Source organism: Kryptolebias marmoratus, linkage group LG8, assembly GCF_001649575.2.
Source record: "Kryptolebias marmoratus isolate JLee-2015 linkage group LG8, ASM164957v2, whole genome shotgun sequence".
Lineage (NCBI taxonomy): Eukaryota > Metazoa > Chordata > Actinopteri > Cyprinodontiformes > Rivulidae > Kryptolebias > Kryptolebias marmoratus.
Window position 1 is genome coordinate 21882001 of NC_051437.1, and position 21943 is coordinate 21903943.

Here is a 21943-nt window from a genome sequence, read left to right on the forward strand (position 1 = left end):
GGACTAGCATCAACAAATGCTGTGGTTGGGTAATTGTTATTCAGTTCTCTAGCATATATTAGAGCATCAATCCCTGCCAAATAAACAATAATAACTACAAGTCTGAATGACATTTACAGTTTGTAAGGAAAATTAGAGCCAGTCTGTTGTTGGAACATGTAGTAATTGAAACTGTAAAAACAGACCTTTTCCCTCTGGCCCTTTGATTCCCTTTTCTCTGTCTATTTTTTTTTCATCCCTCAGCTGAATGGTTAAAGCCTCAGCTGGATATATAGGACACCTGCACATGAGAGCCACTGTACATCCCAGTCGACTTCCGATCAGATGGTCCCTGCACGTGTTGTTGATCCCACATAGAATTTTGTATTTCTTAAACTGCATCATTTGAATGTGAACTGAATACAAATGATGCACTCTGTTGAGATAATAGTCCACAATTCTATATTATCCCTTCCATTTTATTTATTCAAAGAAATATGACAAAAACAATGTAGTTAGCTAAAACAGAAAATTTGGTTTATGTAAATATTGTCAAGTGTTTTTTAGTTGCTGTATGGCTTTATTGCTAAATTCATCTGGTGAGTTATCCCTTCTTCTGGTTCGTTTTAGTCTTTTTGGCTTTTCTGGACATGACATTTCACAATATAGTCATATAAAAAGTACAAGATTTCAAGTCTAAATTAATTTTCTTTGTTTACTTTATTGTTATTTACACTATTTGCTTTTCTGTTAATTGTAAGAGATTGTGTCTTCTGAACGGTTTTAGTTCCTGGATAGCAAGACAGCACAGATATTTAGAAGCTGAGCTGAAATGTAGGAAGGAAGTGTGTGTGTGTGTGGGTGGGGGGTGTTACTGTATGAAGCATGATGGTGTGTCACTGAAGCACGAGCACAGTTCACTGCTCAGGCACAAAGCTCTAAGTGACTGCGTCCCCCTCCTCCTGATGCTAATAAGCAGATCTGGGTCACCTCATCCTCTCGAACACACATACACACACATTGGTAAGACATACACACGCAGTAACCACCATATTATCCACACACACACTTCAATTTGTCCAGAAATTAAAACACACACACACACACACACTGACATCCATTCCTCCTAGGAGGCAGGATGTGACATCGCGTCAGTGTCTTTGCTCAACACTCGCAGCTCTTTGCTTGCTGTGTTTGTCATCCAGGCAGCGGTGATGAAGCACGAGGGAACTAATAGGCTACAAGCTCTGTGGGACTGCCACGCATGATGCCAAGCAGCCTCCATTTTGTGCAGGAATGAACAAACTGTTCTTTTTCTCTGACAGGGAGGAGGAAGAGAAAATGTGTTAGGATCAGTTCTGCTGATTATTGAATTCAGTCAAATTTGTCCTTATGTTAATTAGTCCGTGTCTTCTTGTGTGTTAATTTGAATCTTTTTGCTCTGATTGTACACCATTTTGACTTTAGGTCCTCAGATATGTGAAGCAAGGAAAGGTGGCATCTGAGTGGCATATTGTTTTATTTTTGTGCAAAGTGATTATGCATATAGAATTATAAGTTCAATCCTTCTAAACGGTTTTCCATCCTGCTGTCACGATAATCCAGACCTTTTTTTGTATCAGTACTATATTAGAATAAGATGAGCTTCCTTTATGTCATTTGCATCTCTCAAATGCATCTGTAGCAAAGTAGTTATAATAAATGCTATTGAAATGTCACAATCTAACCCGTGTCATCACCACATTTAAGTGCAATGTTGTCGAAACAAGTTCTGTTTCTATTTTAAATGAATGTGAAAGCACCTACAAAGAAAAAACAAGAAGTATGAAGTTCTGATTTTTTCCCCCTCATTGTGAAATGAGATTTAGAGCAACTTCATATTTTAACTTGTGAAACTAGTTCTCCTTTAAATCAGTAAAACAGTTTTTATTTTTTAAACTACAGTCACAACATTGCACTGATTTACAGAAGAACAAAGGTGTTCGGTTTGTTTTAAGCTCCTGGTGTCTTCATGCAGTAACACTGAAGAACTGAAGTCTGATGTCAAAGTCAAATTTATTTCTAGAGCACATAAAAAACAAAACTGAAACTGACCAAAATACTTTACAATTTAGTCAAACAAAATGTTGATGGTAAAATCAATAAAATGTAAGAGACATAAAAGGCATAAAAGCTAAAATATGAGACACAATCTAAAAACACAAGCTCAATTTTATAATTAATCTGACTCAACAAGCTCAACAATCCGTATATTAAGAGTTAAACTACTCTACAGATTTAGAGCAGTCACTGCAAAAACTAAAATATTTATACTTAAATTTGGATTTTGGCACATTTGAGAGAAACTGTGGACTGGAGAGCTCTTATATGTGTAGATATTGAGTAGATTACATAAATATGATATGGAAAGGGCATTTAAAACCTTAAAAGCAAGCAGTAAAATCTTCAGATCAATCAGGAAGCAGCAGAGAGAAGCTGAGGTGATGCGTGCACATTGTCTTGCGTACTGTAAATTGCTCCTTTCTAAATTAAATCAATTAAACCATGATTAAACAAATTGTTATTACATAAATCTCCAGGATTTATTTTTATATCAGTAACTCTAATGTCCTCTAAAAGTCAGGAAGCTAAACATGTGTTTCTGTGACAATAAAAGATGATAAGAAGGAGTCAGAGTTGATGTTGCCTTCCCGACTCTCAGCACTTCTGAGATATTAAGAGTCACATTGTGGACAAAACCTTCTGTAACCTCCTCGGCTCTCCGCTGCATGTTGTCTCGGTCTCTTTGTCCTTTTTCCTCCACGTTGAAAAGATCACATAAACACACATTTACACACTCCACCCACACACACTCACAGCTTCTGTCACTACAGCTCTCTTCAGTCTCTGGCCTTGCAAGCCCAGCAGATATTTTTGGCCTACAGAGAGATTAATGTGTTTGTTCACCTGCCTGCATGCATGAACGTCGATGGAATAAAGTATGAAAATGACATTTGTAAAAACCTAAAAGCTAAATGTTGTTTTTAGCATCACTGATCGATTATTCTGTGGATGTTATCTGTTTAATTTTGATCATCTTTATCTGTATAATTTGCCTATACAGTAAATAAATTCTGTAATAATAATAAAAATTGTACTTTTTAATAGATCACTTAAAATATTTCACAGATTTGGTGGAGCTTTGTTGGGAATAAATTCACCTCTGGGACAAAAAGAGTTGGACATGAAATTCCTGCCCATTTTTTCAGTGTCTGAACGGAGGAGTGAATAAAGCAAAGTGTACCTTTGTTGTTAGCAGTCAGTTTATTAGAGGGTGTTATAAACCTGTGTTATCTCTAATAGCCAGTAGGGGATGTGGGGGAAAAAAAATTATTAAGAGGGTTATAAGAAAACGTCTTGTTTCATCACTGCAATACACGTTTCTTTTTAAGTTAATTGTCCTATTGACTAAATTTAAGTTTTATATCATATACCATATAGGTCATTTTGGAAATTATAGCGCCATTTATTCAAATTGACAATTCAAAGTCTCACTGATTTCCTGCTCTGTCTGTTAAAATTAAAACCTGGTGAGTTCACTGCAGATACTCAGAAACAAGCTAATGTACACATATTAAAAGTTATCAGATAATTTACTGGGACTGCTGACACTGTTTGCTCCTTTCGCATTTCTTTAGTGTCTTCTTTAGGTTGCTTTAGTGATTTGTGACAGGTAGCTCAGTGGGGTTTTTTTTGTTGAGAGACTGGAGAAGGAGATAAAACAGTTCAGGACTCTTAGTGTAAAAAGTGCAGCTTGTTCTTTAAATTGCTTTTGTTCCTTTCAAATATAACGTTTAAACGCCAAAGAGACAACTCTTTTCTGTAACTTCTATTTCCCTGTTTATATATGATAACTCTGCTGTGGTGAAAACACATTACTGTGGAGGAAGGTGCTGTTGTCTGATGTGGGGAACAATTAAAAGTAAAAAATCAAATTGGGGAAAATCGAGTAAAGTTGTGCAAATTCATATTTTTTGTTCTGTTTGTCTACAAAGTAATGCAAATAGTCAGGAGAAATAAAATTGTGAGGTGTCTGATTCACTTCAATAAACGAGAAACATTAACCAACATTCAGTTTTGTAGCAAAAACACATCTTACTCTATTCTGTTAAAAGACTAGTTTTTGTACGTGTAAAGCCCCACAATACATCTCTTGGCATTTTTTGTGTCTTTTCTTGTCATTCGCGGCCAAACAAACGATTTAAAATTGGCTTACGTGGTTTTAATTCCACCATCCAGACAGTTAAAGGCTTTGAGAAAAAAGAAAGAAAGAAAATAAAAATAAAAAAGGAAAGACTTGTGATGTGAAAATCCAAATCTGAGTGTGCTCACAAAACACGCTCTCTGTCCAATCACCGTGTCCATGGCAACTATCAGAGATTATTGCTCCCAGTCAGCACTGCATGGCTGTTAGAGGAAGCTGTAAGCCTCTCCACGTTTTAGGCCTACACACACACACACCAGTCTATCTAGCTGTCTCTCACATACACGGAGGCTGAATTAATCCTTCTCTTTGTAGTTGAACGGGTCGCCACAGCAACCAGCCTTAAAGTCCTCTGACAGGAAAGACAGGCTGTAAATTATGGGATGTAGAGTCACCTCAGTTGTGCGCGTTTACTAAAAAAATCTCCAGAGTTGCTCAACATTTTTTATCGCCTCTTGTGAAAATCATCTAATTTCATTCTTCGTATCTTTATTATTATTATTATTATTATTATTATTATTATTATTATTATTATTGCACATTATGGGATTAAGCTTCATACGTTTGTTTGGGCGTGCGCGCGCGTGCGTGTGTGTGTGTGACATTTCCTCCGTCCCAGCGTTGGCCCGGGGACTCTGCTTCTGCTGGGGGAGGGAGAAACGCCTCAAGGACTCTCCCCGGTTCTTTCCCGTCCCACACACACACACACACACACACACACATATCCTCAGACATGGATGATCCCGCACTGACTGACTAACAAACACCGTGTTGCCCAAAAACACACACAGCAGCTGCCAAAGCAGCGCAAGCCAAGCATGAAAATCTGCGGAACTTTCTCTGTCCTCTGGCTGCTTTCTAAATTTAGACCTCTCCCGTCCTTGTTCTTGCCTTGCAATGGTGCTCGTGAGTTATTAGCTCTTTTTTTTTGATTGAGTATTCTGCTCATAGTGTAAAACATAACGGAAAAAATCAATCAGGCTAAATCTTTAATTCTTTTAAAGCTAATACTAAAAGAAGTGTGTTTATTTTTCAGGTTTTCCTGCCACAGTTGGGCTCCATGATTTCTGCTCAGCCCTGTCACAGCACATCATGGAGGCTAAGTAAGACGTGCTGCTTCCTATTTGCAAGGACTGGAGTGGAGGTGGAGATCCGTGCAATCCCATTTCGCAGAGAAGAAGAAGAAGCAGCAGAAGAAGGAGGAGAACTTCTGCAGCAGTTGTGACGTGTTAGATCTGCGGCGTAAGAAGGAGCTGTCCGTGGTGCTGCGGCTGCAGGACGAGCATCATGTTAGCAACGAGTTGCTTCCCCGCACAACATCTGGAATCAGGCTGTTCATGAGCCGAAATGTGCAGGAAATCAGATATTTAAAAAAAAAGCAAATTTTGCTTGCATTCAAAAGTCTTGAAAATGCGCGTTCCTTTCCACACACACACGCAGCTGGATTTAATTTCATTTTCGATGTCTGTGTCTCATGTAAATAATTTCACACACCCAAAAAATTGCTTCCTTGCAAAGGGGGTGGGGTGAGTATTTGGGCCTGTGTGTGTCTGTGGGCTGCAGGGTGGTGCAGACAACATGCTTCATTTCACACATCTGAGATTGGTTTCATGTCGGAATCCAGTTGAAGCGGTCAGGCGGAAGAGGGTTTTTTATGTCTTATTATTATATGTCATATTATTTCAATAAAACTAACTGACAAGATTGTTCTTGATTGTTTGTTATGGCTGCATATTTAAACACACATATAAGTGCGGTATTTGCACCAAATAAAAACAAAAAAAATATTGTCTTTTTTTTACTATAAAGATTTGATGTAAAGTATCTAAAGTATCTTATCCCGTGCATGGAGCTGTTTGTTGTTGTGGGGACCTGTTGTCAGGGTGGAAGCAGGTGAAATGTTTTGGTCTTTTTATTCATGCATGATTTTTAAAAGCCTGACCTTTTATTTATATATATATATATTTATTTTCCCCTTTTATGATCGTTCTGTCGGTAAACACCAGTCGAGGGAATAAACGTCTCTCTCTCTCTCTCTCTCTCTCTCTCTCTCTTTCTTTCTGCCACCGGTGCGCGCGAGTCGGGAGCGCGAGAGCTCTGGCACTCCATGCAGACACGTGCACGCTCCTCTCTCCCCCTCCACCCACCTCCCCTCTTTCTCTGAGAGAATCCGAGATTCCAGCGCTCGCAGTGTCACCAGCTGGACTCCAAACTGACAGGACCGCTTCTGGGGGGGGGAATGCCAAATTTTACATTTTAACGACAGCCAAGGACACGTATTTTATTACATTTTATTTTTCCCTTTGCTTTTTATAGGATTTTCCTTTTGGCAAGGAGGGTTTTCTGAGGAAGGAGTAATATGGATATGCAGGACAAGAGGACTTTCTAACGGGCTGGATGGTTAAAACTGCATCGAAGAGGCAACAGGCATGGTTTTAGCAGCCGAGAATTAAACAGATCACCCTGCGGTTATTTAATAGTTTTTTTTAGCTGAAAAAAGGGAGTTTATTTGTGGTAACAATGGCTCATTTAATCCGACACAAGATCACTAACAAGCTGACCAACGCGGCCCACACGGTGTCCAACAAATCCCAGGCCAAGGTCAGCGGGATGTTCGCCCGGATGGGCTTCCAGGCCGCCACGGACGAGGAGGGTCTGGGCTTCGCCGAGTGCGACGACCTGGACTATGACTACAGACAGGGGATGCAGATGGATGTCCTCCGCGGGGAGGAGGAAGGGGGGGACGCGGAGGGAGAGGGGGAGCTGGACGGGGACAGCCACTACCAGAGGGACGGGAAGGGTCCGAGGGCGCTGAAGTCTGGAGGATCTCTGGAGGAGGAAAAACCCAAAATCACCTCATGGGAGGCTGGCTGGAACGTCACCAACGCCATCCAGGTACACCTTTCGTCCTGCACGTGACAGGGAGAGGGGGGACCATGCAAGAGGCCTACAAAAAAAAAGTCACCTTGACATTTTCCCATGCCTTATTTTAGACAAGAACTAAATAAGGTAAAATAAAAGAAATTATGTTCGTGCAGAAGCATTAAAATGGCTCAAAATCTGGATGGATTCATTAAATGCAGACTCCAGATTCCCGTTTCATCCAGAAATTAGGCCTGGGGGCGTGGTCAACACTGGACCCACCCACTTTTTTAAAAAAAGACCCACCCACCCAAAAAGCGGGGTTGTTGGCACTTAATTGATGAATAAAACAAAAAACAGAAATAAAGTTTTAGGCTACTATTTCAATAATCTTACAAAATAATTTAAAAACTACTTTTAACTCTACTTTTTTGAGTCAATGAGTTGAAATTTTGGGAGGCTGCTGATGTACAAGAAAAAATACCCATAATTCTGTTCATCGTCTCAAATGTTTTACTTCTAATTTACAAGATACCTGCAAATATGATTTTTTTTATTTGACCAAAACACGTTTAATTCTTCTGTGTGCACAAAATATGTTTAAACAGCCTAATAAAATGTTTGTTTGTGTTTTAAAGTCTTCTGATTAAATACACCAGGACATGATGTTCAGTGATGCAGTAACTAACTCAAATGTTATTAATAGTTATATTTACCTGATGCTTATCCTCACCACTAAGTATAGTAGCACATTCAATAAGATCATTTAGTGAAAGTTTAATCTAAATTGAACTAAAGAAATAATGCCAGTTTTTGTGACCACAGTCTAAATTTAAGGACATTAATTAATCCAGAATCTTTGATTTTAAAATGCTTTAATGGGTTTAAATAAAAAAAATATCTTGCTATCTTGAGATATTTATCAAGCTCCTTTAAATTAAATGATTTGCTTTGAAATAAACCTTGTGAAAGTGTTATTGTAGCAGTCACAGAAGTTTCAGGAATCAGGGAGTTATTCTTCCAGTTCCCAGTCATTTTCCAGGCTGAGTTAAATTTTGTGGCTCCCTCACCTTTCAGTCAGGCCCACCTGGAAGCTCGTTTCTGGCCCCAGTTTTTGAGTGAACCCACGGCAGCGTGAGGGGTTTACACTTTATTTATTCAAATCTTTTTATCAGCGGGGCTGCAGGCAGGGCCTGCTCGGCTCTGATAGGCACGAGGCTGAATGGCGCGTTCTTATCAGCATCCCCATCAGATTAGGTTTAAATAATAAAAAAAAGAAAATCTCAAAATTTTGTTTTTAATTTCAATGAATTAATTAAATCCATTTTACGAACGAACTAGATTATTTGAAAATAAATGACAAATCGCACATTTTAATTGTTTTTTTTTATTATTTTTATGTTAAAGCAACGATTATGTCTTGTTTGGATTATTTTGTTACGTAAGATGGCAGCAGTGTGAGTAAGAGCTTGCATGCCTGCTGTGATCGGCCTGTCACTCCGATGTGGGCCTCGGCCGTCTAACCGCTCCCTGCGCCTCTGTGTCCGCAGGGCATGTTCGTCCTCGGCCTGCCCTACGCCATCCTCCACGGCGGCTACCTCGGCCTCTTCCTCATCATCTTCGCCGCCGTGGTGTGCTGCTACACGGGCAAAATCCTAATCGCGTGTCTGTACGAGGAGAACGAGGACGGCGTGAAGGAGCGCGTCCGGGACTCGTACGTGGACATCGCCAACGCGTGCTGCGCGCCGCGCTTCCCGAGGCTGGGCGGCCACGTGGTGAACGTGGCGCAGATCATCGAGCTGGTCATGACGTGCATCCTGTACGTGGTGGTCAGCGGGAACCTGATGTACAACAGCTTCCCCGGTTTCCCCGTGTCCCAGAAGGCCTGGTCGGTGCTGGCCACGGCCGCGCTGCTGCCGTGTGCCTTCCTGAAGAACCTGAAGGCCGTGTCCAGGTTCAGCCTCCTCTGCACCCTGGCGCACTTCGTCATCAACATCCTCGTGATCGCCTACTGCCTGTCCAGGGCGCGCGAGTGGGCCTGGGAGAAGGTGAAGTTCTACATCGACGTGAAGAAGTTCCCCATCTCCATCGGCATCATCGTGTTCAGCTACACCTCCCAGATCTTCCTGCCCTCCCTGGAGGGGAACATGCAGAGGCCCAGCGAGTTCCACTGCATGATGGATTGGACCCACATCGCCGCCTGCGTCCTCAAGGGCCTCTTCGCCCTGGTGGCTTACTTGACGTGGGCGGACACCACCAAGGAGGTGATCACGGATAACCTGCCCTCCACCATCCGGGCTGTGGTGAACCTCTTCCTCGTCGCCAAGGCGCTGCTGTCCTACCCGCTGCCGTTCTTCGCCGCCGTGGAGGTTCTGGAGAAATCCTTGTTCCAGGACGGCGGCAGAGCCCTCTTCCCTGACTGCTACGGCCCCGGTGGGCAGCTAAAAACCTGGGGTCTGGGGCTTCGAGTGGGACTGGTGGTCTTCACCCTGCTCATGGCCGTCTTTGTCCCTCATTTCGCCCTGCTCATGGGTTTAACTGGAAGCCTGACAGGCGCGGGCCTGTGCTTCCTCCTGCCCAGCCTCTTCCACCTAAAGCTCCAGTGGAGGAACCTCCTGTGGCACCACGTCTTCTTTGATGTTGCCATTTTTGTTATTGGAGGCGTGTGCGCCATTTCTGGCCTCATTCATTCAATCGAAGGGCTCATAGAGGCCTTCAGATATGATATCCACGACTGAGAGCTCCAGAGGTAACCTCTGGAGGGGAATAAAAAAATAAATAAATAACAAGGATGCAGACTTTTGACCAGTTGTCATAAAGGAGAATATTCTGTGTGAAATGTACATCTTTTTATTTTTGCCTTCGTGATTATGTGCAATAATAAACTCTACAGTTGTAGTGTAAAGTAGTCTACTCATTCCAGAAAGTGTTTTAAAAACTGAACAGGGAGGGGAAATGACTTCTGCGTCAAAGTGAAAAATTATGAAAAGTCCAATGAAAATGTTCACCAAGAATCTAACAGTGTGTTTGTGTTTACTGGGAATGACTTGTGTGGGAAACTTGTTGCTTTTTGAGCCGCTGGGCGTCGATAATCAGAGAAAACTGGAGGCCATCAAATAACATAAATAACTTCTGTGTAGTGGTTTGAGAAAAAAAAATGTTTATTTTTGTTTATTTTTGTGTTTTCTTCTTTATTCTTCTGCCAGTTAAAGTTCTTGTTGGCTCGTTTCGTTCTCTCGGTGTTTCAATCGTCATTCTGGATGAAGTGAATACAAGTGGGTCCTCTTAACTGTGTTCTCTGAAGTGTCTCTGATTGTGTTTTGTTCCTAGTGAACTTGTTAATTGTGATTTAATGGAACTAAACATGGTGTGTGAGACAAAGAGTATTTGTTGAATTAAGAGATAAATAAATCAGATATTTTATGCCTGGTGATTTTAATGCTTATTTTTCTTGTTTATTGTCTTTGTTGTTTTGTTTTTTTGTTTTTTTTTTTTTTTTTTNGGGGCTGAATGACTGATATTTTGTTGAACTTCCAGTTTTAAAGGTCAATGAAGGTTCCTGTTTTGAAGGAGCCTTCCCCTCAAAGAGCAGGCTGAAGGTTTTAGTAGTTCCAGCTCAAATAGTTCTTAAAAGTCTGACAAAATGCTCCAAAAATGCAGACTCGCATTCTAACATTTCTTTGTTAGGAATTAAATATCATAGTTGTTGGAATAAAACCTTAAAGAAGTCAGCAGATATTTTCAGTTACAAACAACTTCTCAATTTGGGGATAGTAAAATACTTCCGGGATATGTAAAATTTATATTTTTACTTTCCTGATCATAGCTGCTATCAGCTGGCAGTATTAATACATTATTAGTTTCTCAATCCTTGAAGTTTTAGTCTTGGTTTTACAGTACCGGAAAATTCCTAAGCCATTGCTTCCAAGCAGTCAAACTTTCTTGTCATCTTTTGAAGTGGTCTTGATCAGTGTTTCTTGTGTTTTTCTTTGGACTTTGGCTGCTTTTTTCAATCATTTCAGTCAAGTACTTGACTATTTCCAGATAACTGTTGAAGTCTAACTCTGATGAATGACTCATTCAGGCACAGAAAGCTCCTGAACTGAAGAGACGTTCCAGTGTTGGGTTGACACGCAACCTAAGAACCAAATTCAAATTGGATCTTTCGGCACTTTGTTACCAGCAGTCTGACACAAAGGCACTATTTGTCGCCATTTCTTTAGCTGATACGTTGATTGTGTAGTTTAAAGCTTATATCTCCACACTCACCAGTTTTGAACTGAGAAAGATTCGTGCATGGGAAGTGAAACATCTTCAACTGCAGATTAAAAATCCAGTTGTTATTTTTTTTTAATTATTATTATGATTATTATTACTCATTTTGGGGGGATTTGCCTTGTCCTGGATGACTGAGAATCTACACCAGCATATGAAAAATATCAAAGACAACACAGTTTGACAAGTCTGATAGTGTTAATCTGCTGACAGGCCTGATGTTTCTTCTTCCTCATTTGTTCCTATTTTTAAGCAAATACTGACATATTGTATAATATGCTGTCATGGTCAGGTGCGAGAGCTGAATAGAAAAGAAGTGGAAAAGAGCAAACGAAATCCAAACACCTAAACCAAAAGAACTATTAATCGGGGCAGCTTTAAAAGATTACAAGAAAGTCTGGCTCACTGCAAGCAAGAAGTTTAGGACTGGTTTGAACATTTTCATATCTCTTTTAGTATTTTTAAAGTTCCTCAGTTTGGTTAACAGCAGCCAAGATAAAATCATAAACAGTACAGTTCCTCATTCAGAATAAAGATCTACAGTTATCGTCAGATCTGAGGGAGTTTCACTTCTCCGTAAATCAGTACAGGAAGTAAAAGTAGCATAGAAGAAGAGACGAGGCGAGGCGAGGCGAGGTCTCATGTTGAGCGAACTCCTAGAGCTTTTTTCAACTTGACAGAAGTTCTTCGTTACAGGTAAGCTGCTTAATATCTGCTGAAGAGCTGTTTTTAATTAACACGAAGCTTTGTATCTTACTAAAAGTTTCCTGTAGCTCTTCAGATATTAGCTCTACAATTGCATTCACATAAAAAAAAGTCTGTCTGTTATTTTTAACACAGGAAACCAAACAACATGCGTCCATCTGTGATGGTAGTGTTCACGCTTCTGTCTTGCACCTGTGCAGAGACTCCGGCTGTACAAGTCATTCTGACAAACAAGTGCCTTCAGTACGGTAAGGGCATGTCAGACGGTGCTTGTTCACAGAACTGTTCTCAGAGGCCTCAGCTGTTTTTACAGCATAAGTCTGGACCAAATAAGCTTCATTTAGACAAAGTTTAATAAAACCTATATGAATGTGCTGTTTGCTGCAGTGAAACATGTTGGTGCAGGACTGATTCAGGACAAGCTGAAGCAGATCACTTTTCCTGACATCAGCGGGAAAGTTGACATCATTATCGGCAATGTATACTACACACTGACAGGGTAGGATTACGTCTAATGTTCTTGGTTTTGTTTGTTTTTGTACGAATTTGTTCACAATGACAGTATATCTACTAACCACTTCTCCTTCTATTGTATTCCAGCACGACCGTAACAAAATGTGACTTTCCAGAGCCTGCTGTTGAGTTTTCTCAGGAATACTCGGGGCTTAAGACGTCCGTCGAAGGCCTCAGTGTTGCATTAGCTGGTAATTGGGAGACAAGGTTTGGCATAATGTGAGTTTTCTATCATTTTTGTTGAAGCTCTTTGAAAAGATATATATGAGGTGTTTCCTTTAGGGTAAAGTACAAATCTCCAGGATATATGAGACAACCTGTTAATTCTCCTTATGATGAAAAAGGATGCGATTAAAATGACTGAGTTGCAAACAAAAGACTTAATGGGAGATGAGCTAGTAAAAGAGGTGTCCCTTTATGATTAAAAAAAAAAAAATGCATTAAAGCCATAACATGCTAACTTGTTCTGATTTCGGTGGTCCAAGACAGGTTTGTTAGCAGAAAGGCAGAGATCACTCGTTTAAAACTGAAAGTAAAAGCTAAGTGAATTCACAAGATCAGCTATTTTAATAGCTTAAAGTTAAGTTTAACAACATTAAAGCGAAATGCTTAGGTCTGTCCATGAAATAAATCCGGACTATTTGTATTTTAATCAAATTTGAATAAATCTGTAAGATTGACACTTATTATTTGGAAACCATATACGTTACAAGATAAATAATCTGTTATGTATAATGTCAGCAAAGATATAAGGTGGGGAAAGTGTAATAAATACCTTTTTTTTAATAGTTTACCACTTTACTACTGAGGTTTACTTGGTTCAGCAGTGAAATGGTTAACAGCATCACTGAGCATTGTATTTTGCATTTCCAGACATGACAGTGGATCGTTTGAGATGGCCATATATAGCATTAACTTGACCTCCGCTGTGCAGCTGGGGAGAGACCCTAACGGGCAGCTGTCTGTCAGCAGCGTCGGATGTGGCGCTCTGGTTGGAGACGTGGACGTCTGGTTCCATGGAGGAGCCAGGTACAGCAACCAAAAAAAAAAAAAAGAAAGAAAGAAAGGTTTAGATTTATTCACACAGATGTCAAAATATAATTATTGTGTTTTTAACTGTCAACAGTGCTGTCTTCCGTCCACTTGTGAAACATTTCAAAGGGCGTATCATTGATTTAATAGAAAGTAAAGTAAGTGTTTTCCACTATACCAGTCACACATTATGGTACAGATTTTAGTCTGTTTATACATATTATCTGATATTGCTAATCTGAAGCATACTGTAAAGTTTTAGCTGTGGATATTGCAGACCATTGTCTCATTTCCTCTTCAGATTTGCCCTGAAGTTCAGGACGTTATTATAGGCCTGGAGAGCTATCTACAGGCCATGAACGGTATTACAACCTGATTTAAATACAATATATAAAAGAAACAATATTCCTGATTTGAAATGCATGACTGATTGACACCAGTAATTTATTTTTGTGTTATTTAGTTTCCACTAATGTAAATGAAGTGCTTAGTGTTGACCTTCCTCTCACTGATTTACCCAACGTCGATGCTTCAAATCTGAAGATGGGACTGAAGGTGAGGAGACACACGGACGAGACAGCAGAACTCAAATAACCCAACTTTTAGACAGAACCACACGTATCTTTATGCATTTAATGTTAAACTTGCATCTGTACCTCATGACGGATTATGAAAACAAAATATCTTGCATTTATTTGTTTAAAGGGGGAGTTCTACAGTATCAAAACTCACAAGGAGCCCCCCTTTGTGGCCCAGCCGTTCACCTTGCCCGGGCAGACAAACTACATGCTGTCGGTGGGGATGTCTGAGTTCACCCTGAACTCTGCCGCATACGGGTACTTCTCAGCAGGGCAGCTTCAGGCCCTCATCAATGACAGCATGGTAGATGCAAAAATACACAGACAGAAGACAGATTTGTGCATTTGTCTCTTCGGGTTTGTGGCTAAGAAATGCTCCATGTTTTCAGATACCTCCAGAGTGTCCCATCCACCTGAATACCAGCGCCATGGGAATGTTCATTCCTCAGGTAAACTTATCTGTTCGGAGTTTCTACCAAGCATTTTCACAGTTACCTGCAGTACGTCGAACGGCATAAACAAGTGTCATAAATGTGAAGGAGAAGAACTTCAATGGAGAAAACAAAATGACAGAAAACTACGACTCTAACATGGTTAGGTTGAAGCTCACAAAGTGAAACTGATTTATGTTAGATGATTTGAAAATAAGTCCTAGTCATAAAAGTTAAAACAAGTAATGATAACTGGTTCAAAGTCCTTTTGTTACAATTAAAGAGTTCAAAAAAGACCAAATTCACAATCCTTTCAAAGCAGAGGGGATTGTTGTGTGGTGTTTAAAGAGAAGTGCTGTCCAATGACCACTGGCACCTCTGAAACCTTGACTTTCCTCAACTTATGTCCTCCTTTAACTCTGGTGCTCCTTTATCCTGATTTCCTTTTTCTTCATCAATCCTACTGACACATTTTAAACTTGATCTCTGCATGATGGGACTGTTTAAACAAGGGTAAATATAGAAACCTTTTCCTCTCTTCAGCTTCCCAAGATGTTTCCAAATCTGTTGATGCTCCTTCAAGTGTACGCCACGGAATCGCCGATGTTTTCCCTCCAGCCCGGAGTCGCTGAACTTGGACTCCAGCTCAGTTTGAAAGCCTACGCCATCGAGCCAAACGGTACCCAGACCCCCCTGTTCAAACTCAACCTTGTGAGTATGGAATTCCTCTATCGTGCGTCTTTACTTTTGTCTTTTCTTTAAGGTGACTTCAGCGTACTGTATTGTGGGTTTTGGATGAAAGTTGCTGACTTACTTTAAAATAATTCATCTTTACGAAACACAACCTTTTTGTTCTTCCAGGTCTCACAATTCAGTGGAAAAATGTGGATTGCTGATGAAAAACTGAAAGGATCCGTGACCATGGATAAGTAAGCATCAAAATATTCTAAATATCCAAAGCTAACGTTCAGAGACTATCACCTGAAATAACAAAACTTGTTTTTAGTTTCACCCTGACTCTGGTATCAAGCGAAGTGGGGCCCTTCAAGGTAAATGACACATTATTAACTGTACGTTTCATTTTGTTGCTCACTGAATTCAGCGTGTTTCTCTCTGCAGACTGATGCTTTGGAAAACGCACTGAAGATGGGGATTAAAGTTGTTGCCTTACCGAAACTGAACAGTAAGTTTTAGTTGCATGTTTCCTGCACAGCTCTCACTTCGTGAGTGAATTCACTGATCATAAAGTGTTTATTTAAAATCTTTTTAGGGGAAAAATCAGAAAATAAACCTGAACTTAAATTATCCTCATCATAGTAAACCAGAAATGACTGTTTCCTGTATTTTTTTCTTATGTTTTTTGCAATTTAAGTGCTTCTGTGTACTTTGAGCTATTGCTGAGAGCTTTGTTTTGTTTTTGTAACTTTAATAGTTTTTAAAATATTCAACTTTGACTTTTTTTCCATAAAAATACATTAAGATCTTCTCAGTCCTTTCAAAAACATCTCTTTTTAAAGATTTGCTCTATTTTTGTCTTCTTGTACTACTTTTAGCCTTTAGCTACAATTCTACTTATAGCTTTTATCTAACCTTCACTTTTAGCTACTGTTCTGTGACTTTTAGCTAGCCTTTTAATGCTGTCAGTAGCCTTTTGTTATTTTTTGCTTGTGTTCTGCATCTCTTAGCTTTAGGTACTCAGTTTCAGCTTCTTCATCACATTTCAGCAGTCATTCAGCTCTCATTCACACTGTATTTTCTGAAAAAAATGCATTTTTTTCTACTTGCATTGTGCGTCCATGTCCTGAAATGTGAACTTTTGTTTCAGAGCTGCTGGCAGGTGGAATTAATTTACCTCGACTGAGATGTGGACAACTGGTGAACTTGGTTCTGAACATAGAGAAGGTCAGTATCAGTCAGAGAATTCACATTAATGTGGTTTTGATTCATGCATGTTTGTCTCGGCCTGAACATCATCTGTTTTTTAACAGGGATTTCTAGACATTTCCTCAGATCTGGAGGTTCAACAAACAGGACGCAGCGCCAACTTATAAACATCAAACCAATAAACTCTGCCTCAGCTCAAATTCAACTTGGTAAAATTCAACTTTTTTAGCATAACAACAGGCAATAATTACAATCAGAATCTAATCTACACCCTCTCTGTAAGGCTCGTCTTGCAAAATGTTCGATATTAATTAAAAATGGTCTGTGCTGATTCGCTTCATTTTAAATTAAGAATTTTTTTTCCAAATCATCTCAATAAAAAAATGTCTGAACAATAAAACTGCTGTCAATGATTTGAACATAAAGACATCAGGAAACACGTCACCATCTTCATGAAACAATGACATCTCTTTAATTCGAAATATTTCAGTGCTCGCTGTTTAGATTCTGTTCCATTATCACATTCTTGGAATGTAGCACCTTGAAAATATAAATACGAGCCTTTTTACAGCCAGTGTTGTTAAGATGTTCCCCATAGAAAGACAAACAAACAAACAATAACATCACTCTTCCTTCATAAAACAAGACACTGTGCGTGACAGGTTCACTGGACCAGACTTTGGGCAAAAATATTTAGAGCAGGACAAATTAGGAAAACAAACGGTTGTGAACAAGAGATTTAAAGGATTAAATGGTGTCAGGATCGCAAAAACCCAACATACGATAAAACTGAGAAGCATTGAGGTGTAGACCTCAGTTAGGAGACAGTTTAACACTGTTACATAGCTTTAGTTGTACTGCACGCCTCCTGAATGTAAACTTTCATTCATGGAAATATAACATTTTCCTTGTGAAAGCAAGAGGGAAGAGCAAACAAGTGTTAGAAGTCTATAACTTCTACTTGAACACAGAGCTAAGGACAACTGTAAAGCTCCTCAGAGTCTTCAAATAAATAAAAATGCCAAATAAAAACCACACCTCCACAAAACCACATGCTAACAGCTTTAGAAATTCATTTGTGTTACAAACTGTAAAAATAACATAAATAACACCTACGTTTACAAAAAGGAAGACAAGCAATGAAACATACAGGAGGAAGTTTGTTAAATGTTACAAATTAAAAAAGGTACTCTAAAGCGTAATCAGTTATTTCAATCTTTATGACTCATGTTGGCACAGTCAACATCCTGCTCATAATCCTAAAACACTGGTGAGCGCTCACAACACTGGTGCAACAGCACACGCGGACTATTTTACAGACGATCCTCGCTTCCTCTTAAAAGTATACATACTGAAAATAAGTTAAACATTCAAGTATGAACATTCCTAAACTGTAACATGTTGTGTACGACACATTCACTGCAGGAGAAAAGGAGAATATAGGAAATTTTCAAGTTTTTCTTCCATCCTAGAAAGACCCTAAAGCACTACAGCAACTGAACCCAAATCAGATATGAGGACAGTTGTAGAAGATGAACCAGAATCTTCATCACCTTCTACTTCTGTCGCAATTAGAAGAAATCTGAAATCAAAGCTTTAAATGTTTCAATTTAGACCATATGAGTACATTGTAGATGTTTCGGTCAGTTCTGCAGTACAAGGCGGGGTCAACAGAGTCTAGGAATGTACTGTAAAATGTACTAAACCTGTCTGAAAAGATTTGACATCATGAAATGTGAAGACTAAGAAGGGCAGAGAGGAAAAGATGATGTTGCTGAGAGGATGTGTAGGCACAGTGTGAATTTGTTTTTAAAAACAGAGCCTGAACGTCACAAGACTGCATCCTATGAGCTTCAAGTTTAATCTGATTAAATCTTGTTAGGCAAACTGTCATCAGCTCAACGCTCCACGTCACCGCCCACAGAGGCAGGAAGAAACTGGACAGTGCAGACTGCTGAGGAAGGACAAACCATGATCTTGTGACAAGCAGAAGAGAGGGATGGGGATGTGGTTTCCAGGCTGTCTTGGCAGATGAGATGAGACTTCCCCTTTAAGGGGAAAATGTCTGAGAAGTCCATCGGTTCATGATAAAGCGGCGGGAAAGCCGGGATCATTTATCTGCAACAGCTGCCGCCATTGGAGCGCGAATGGAACCACGAGCGGTGGCTGCCAGCTCCTCGATCTCCGTGTTTAACCGTCTGATGACCCACTCCATCGCCTCCCGGCCCTGATGCAGAAACACAGGGTTTACGAATATGACGTGACGCAGAGCAGAGCTGAGTCGAGTCGAAGAAGTTTTAAAAGCTGCCTCACCTTACTGGCGTTAACAGATATGGTGTTAGCCATGAGACCCTCGAGGTAGCTGCTCAGACTGACACCTTTTACACTGATCAGAGCCTCCTGTGTCAGCACCGTCCTGAACACACAAACACAGCTCACTTATAGCCAATATTAAACTCTAAAATTAAAGATATAAACCATATATTCAAAAAAACAGCAACAACATGCATATAAACAGAATTACTTACTTTTCTGGGTCCTGTGGATGTGGTTTGTAAGTCAACTTCTCATCCACCGATACAAGGTTAGTAAATGAGATCTGGGGAAATGAAACAACAGAAGTTGTTACTTTCCCCTCCGTTAAAACACAAAAAATAAATTAAATGGAAAGGTAAAACACTGATATTATACATAATTTCATTTAAGAGCAGCTGCATTCATAACAGAGAAAATAGTCTGAACAAGTTTTGAAATAACTGCATAACTGATAACACTGCCAGCTCTTTAGTTAGTAAGCAGTAGTTATTCAAATAATTTAACCAGTCTTTATTACACTACACAGTTAAGTCAACTTTAGACTAAAGCTTCAGAGTCTGAGTTTTGACTCATAAAACAAACATGATCAGGAACCACAGAGATGATCAGTTTAAAGCCATGAGTTCTGCAGACCTGGTGGTCTGAGCTGAAGTCTGGATGATTCAATCTGAGGCTCCAGGTGCATTTTTATGATACTGTCCGGATGATTAAAAATAGTTTATATCAGTACTTTCTTACATTTGTTGATTGCAGCTCAAAGGTTTTCTGTTTGGGGTCCACTACTGAATGTTCTTGAACGTAGGTGCACGATCTTGTTGCTCCAATGATCTGAAGGAAAAGGAGACGGGTCAAGCTTGATAAAAAGCAGCAGACTTCAAGATTACAACATTAAAGCAGCCTGTGCTTCTCGTTCTCTTCATCATCAAAGCTTACGGATTTGGCGACGGCAGGGAGCCCCCACTCGGTGCTGAGGAGTCTGGTGCTGCGTAACCGTCCCTCAGAGTCAACGGTTCTGTCCAGAACATCCACACCAAACACACTGGGGTTCATGGGGTTGGGGTACTTCTGCATTGCCGCCTTGGTTACGGTCTCCCACGGGTGGCTGTTAAAAACAAGACATCATTAAATAAATTCTTATTGAGCATTTAATATTTAGTTGTCATCAATGAAAGGCTTAAATACAGTTTAGTAGTTAAAACAACGGTACAGGATACACCCAAACAAACAAAGGGTTTGACATTTCTATGTTACTCAGATGTGAAGCTAAAGTATAGACAAGGTTTTCACAAAGGGGTCACCTGGGACCTCGACCTTTGAACCTGTGACCTTCAACTCAATAAAGATCATCCTTGACCAGGGGTGGGGCAATCCTGGTCCTCTAGGGCCACTATTCTGCATGGTTTACTTGTTTCCCTTCTCCAACACACATGATTCAGTGGTTAAATGATCTCTTCATGTTCTGCAGAAGTCTGATAATCACCCACTGATTCAAATCAGGTGTGCTGGAGCAGAGAAACAAGTAAAACATGCAGGATGGTAGCCCTTGGGGACCAAGATTGAGCACCCCTGTCCTCGACCTATGGAGGTGTCCAGGTAACCAGTCTGACAGTCCTACGTGACAGTCATAAGTCACCTGTAACCTTGAACTCAGTAGGGATCATCCTTAACCCATGAGGTGTTCAGCAGTGCAGTCTGACATTTCTATGTCAAGTCAGAGCTCAGAGAAGAAACTGTCACAGACAGAAAGACAAACAGAGCCACACCGTAGTACTTCCTGTCTTAGAACGGGCATATCAAAAGTAAATTTGATGTGTCCACTTATTTCTCTGAACTCCCCAGTTGTGCAAAATGTATTATAACATATAGAAATAAAATTATACTGATGGTGATCTTTTCCCCACAAACTGATCATCTTCGTGAGTCACAGGCTGGATTCGTTTTTGCTTGTTTAAATTTGGACTGAAGCGTCCCACACATCTGACAGATATCACCCTCGTGGTACCTTTACTTTAACAGCAAGGACTCATCTCTGTAAACACATCACAACAAAGCGGCATCCTGTTCTGAAAATCCTCAGCTGGACTAATCAGAATCAGCTGAATCTGAGCGCCTCCTCCGCACTGCGCAGGCGCAGACTCCCAGCATCACTACGCACGTTAACCGTCTGGAAACTTCCAGAAATGAACAAAAGAAAGAGACTGTTGTTTATCATCAGGCGTCCTGGATGACGAGAATTCCTCCTAACACTGTCGTTGACGAGTCTTTGCTTTGTTTTGTTTTTTTTTACAGCTAGGAGCGCCGACTATAACAGTTATGTAATGCTGATATAATCTCGGTACATAACGCCAAAAAAAATAAATAAATAAAATTTTTGGGCAAACGAGAGAAAAACAAAACAAAAACACACGACTCAAACGTTGGCTTAAAACCTTCAGCTAATGCGATTTAGCAGCCAAAGCCAAAGCAGCAAAATCAGCTTTGAGGTTAGCATCTGAAAGCTAATAAAGTTAACTTAGCTAACGGTTTACATCCGGTGTCCCGACCACCAGTTTCACAAAGCGTCAAATATGTCGTTTTATTTACACGCAATGTTAACTAAACTACCCCTGACGACTTACTTCAAGCGAAGCCTCTAATTGTGTTGAGTTTTCTAACTTCACCGCAGCTCCTGCTAAGGAAGCTAACAGCAGGTAGCGGAGAAGAGCTGGTTATACAACACGACGGGCGTAAAACTGGCTCGGCGCACTCGTCTAAAAGGTTTTAACAACAAACAAACAAACAAAAAAGAGAAAGGACGCTTACTTAAAAATGTGTTCGGACGCCCAGATCTTCATTTTAAAGGCTTTTCTGTCAAGGCTCGGGGAACCTGCGACTTCTGACAGCTTGACCGAGGAGGAGGAGACCCCGGCTGAAGGAGAAATCTTATGTATTTTGAATAGGAGGCGATGCGCCCCCTGGTGGCAGAAACAACTACTACATTTTTATTTATTTATAATCATTTCGAATATGCAATCATCTTATTTACTTTCTGTATGTATTATACTGAGATAGCATTTCTTGTGAAGTGCTATGCAAATAACTACAACTGATGTTTTGTCATTTTTTTGTTATTATTTCTTACTAAT

At 40.1% G+C, this 21943-nt stretch overlaps 3 protein-coding genes across 3 annotated transcripts; 2 read left to right on the top strand and 1 right to left on the bottom strand.

Moving 5' to 3' along the window:
* The first annotated feature begins 6337 nt into the window (after positions 1–6337).
* Positions 6338–10517, top strand: LOC108236733 (vesicular inhibitory amino acid transporter). Its single transcript, XM_017417608.3, has 2 exons — positions 6338–7117; positions 8635–10517. Exons 1-2 carry the CDS (start codon positions 6743–6745, stop codon positions 9820–9822), a joined length of 1563 nt encoding a protein of 520 aa, XP_017273097.1. The 5' UTR covers positions 6338–6742; the 3' UTR covers positions 9823–10517.
* Positions 10518–11906: 1389 nt separating this feature from the next.
* bpifcl (BPI fold containing family C, like) lies at positions 11907–16902 on the top strand. Its single transcript, XM_017417646.3, has 16 exons — positions 11907–12055; positions 12200–12312; positions 12452–12563; positions 12665–12796; positions 13451–13606; positions 13704–13767; positions 13911–13971; positions 14073–14164; positions 14315–14491; positions 14577–14636; positions 15162–15329; positions 15480–15547; positions 15625–15667; positions 15738–15801; positions 16444–16520; positions 16607–16902. Exons 2-16 carry the CDS (start codon positions 12213–12215, stop codon positions 16667–16669), a joined length of 1437 nt encoding a protein of 478 aa, XP_017273135.1. The 5' UTR covers positions 11907–12055; positions 12200–12212; the 3' UTR covers positions 16670–16902.
* Positions 16903–16951: 49 nt separating this feature from the next.
* LOC108236722 (PRELI domain containing protein 3B) lies at positions 16952–21770 on the bottom strand. Its single transcript, XM_017417591.3, has 6 exons — positions 21621–21770; positions 19752–19920; positions 19557–19646; positions 19031–19101; positions 18816–18918; positions 16952–18729 (listed from the first exon to the last, which is right to left on the bottom strand). Exons 1-6 carry the CDS (start codon positions 21650–21652, stop codon positions 18613–18615), a joined length of 582 nt encoding a protein of 193 aa, XP_017273080.1. The 5' UTR covers positions 21653–21770; the 3' UTR covers positions 16952–18612.
* Between the last annotated feature and the right edge of the window lie 173 nt (positions 21771–21943).

Excerpts from the sequence above, each read along its gene's own strand:
- LOC108236733 (XM_017417608.3), top strand. The coding sequence starts at position 6,743 with ATGGCTCATTTAATCCGACACAAGATCACTAACAAGCTGACCAACGCG. Across the intron at positions 7,118-8,634 it reads ACGTCACCAACGCCATCCAG|GGCATGTTCGTCCTCGGCCT; the intron begins GTACACCTTTCG and ends CTGTGTCCGCAG.
- bpifcl (XM_017417646.3), top strand. The coding sequence starts at position 12,213 with ATGCGTCCATCTGTGATGGTAGTGTTCACGCTTCTGTCTTGCACCTGT. Across the intron at positions 13,972-14,072 it reads CTATCTACAGGCCATGAACG|TTTCCACTAATGTAAATGAA; the intron begins GTATTACAACCT and ends TGTGTTATTTAG. Across the intron at positions 16,521-16,606 it reads TGGTTCTGAACATAGAGAAG|GGATTTCTAGACATTTCCTC; the intron begins GTCAGTATCAGT and ends GTTTTTTAACAG.
- LOC108236722 (XM_017417591.3), bottom strand. The coding sequence starts at position 21,652 with ATGAAGATCTGGGCGTCCGAACACATTTTTAA. Across the intron at positions 19,647-19,751 it reads TCCCTGCCGTCGCCAAATCC|ATCATTGGAGCAACAAGATC; the intron begins GTAAGCTTTGAT and ends CTTTTCCTTCAG. Across the intron at positions 19,102-19,556 it reads TTGAGCTGCAATCAACAAAT|ATCTCATTTACTAACCTTGT; the intron begins GTAAGAAAGTAC and ends TCATTTCCCCAG.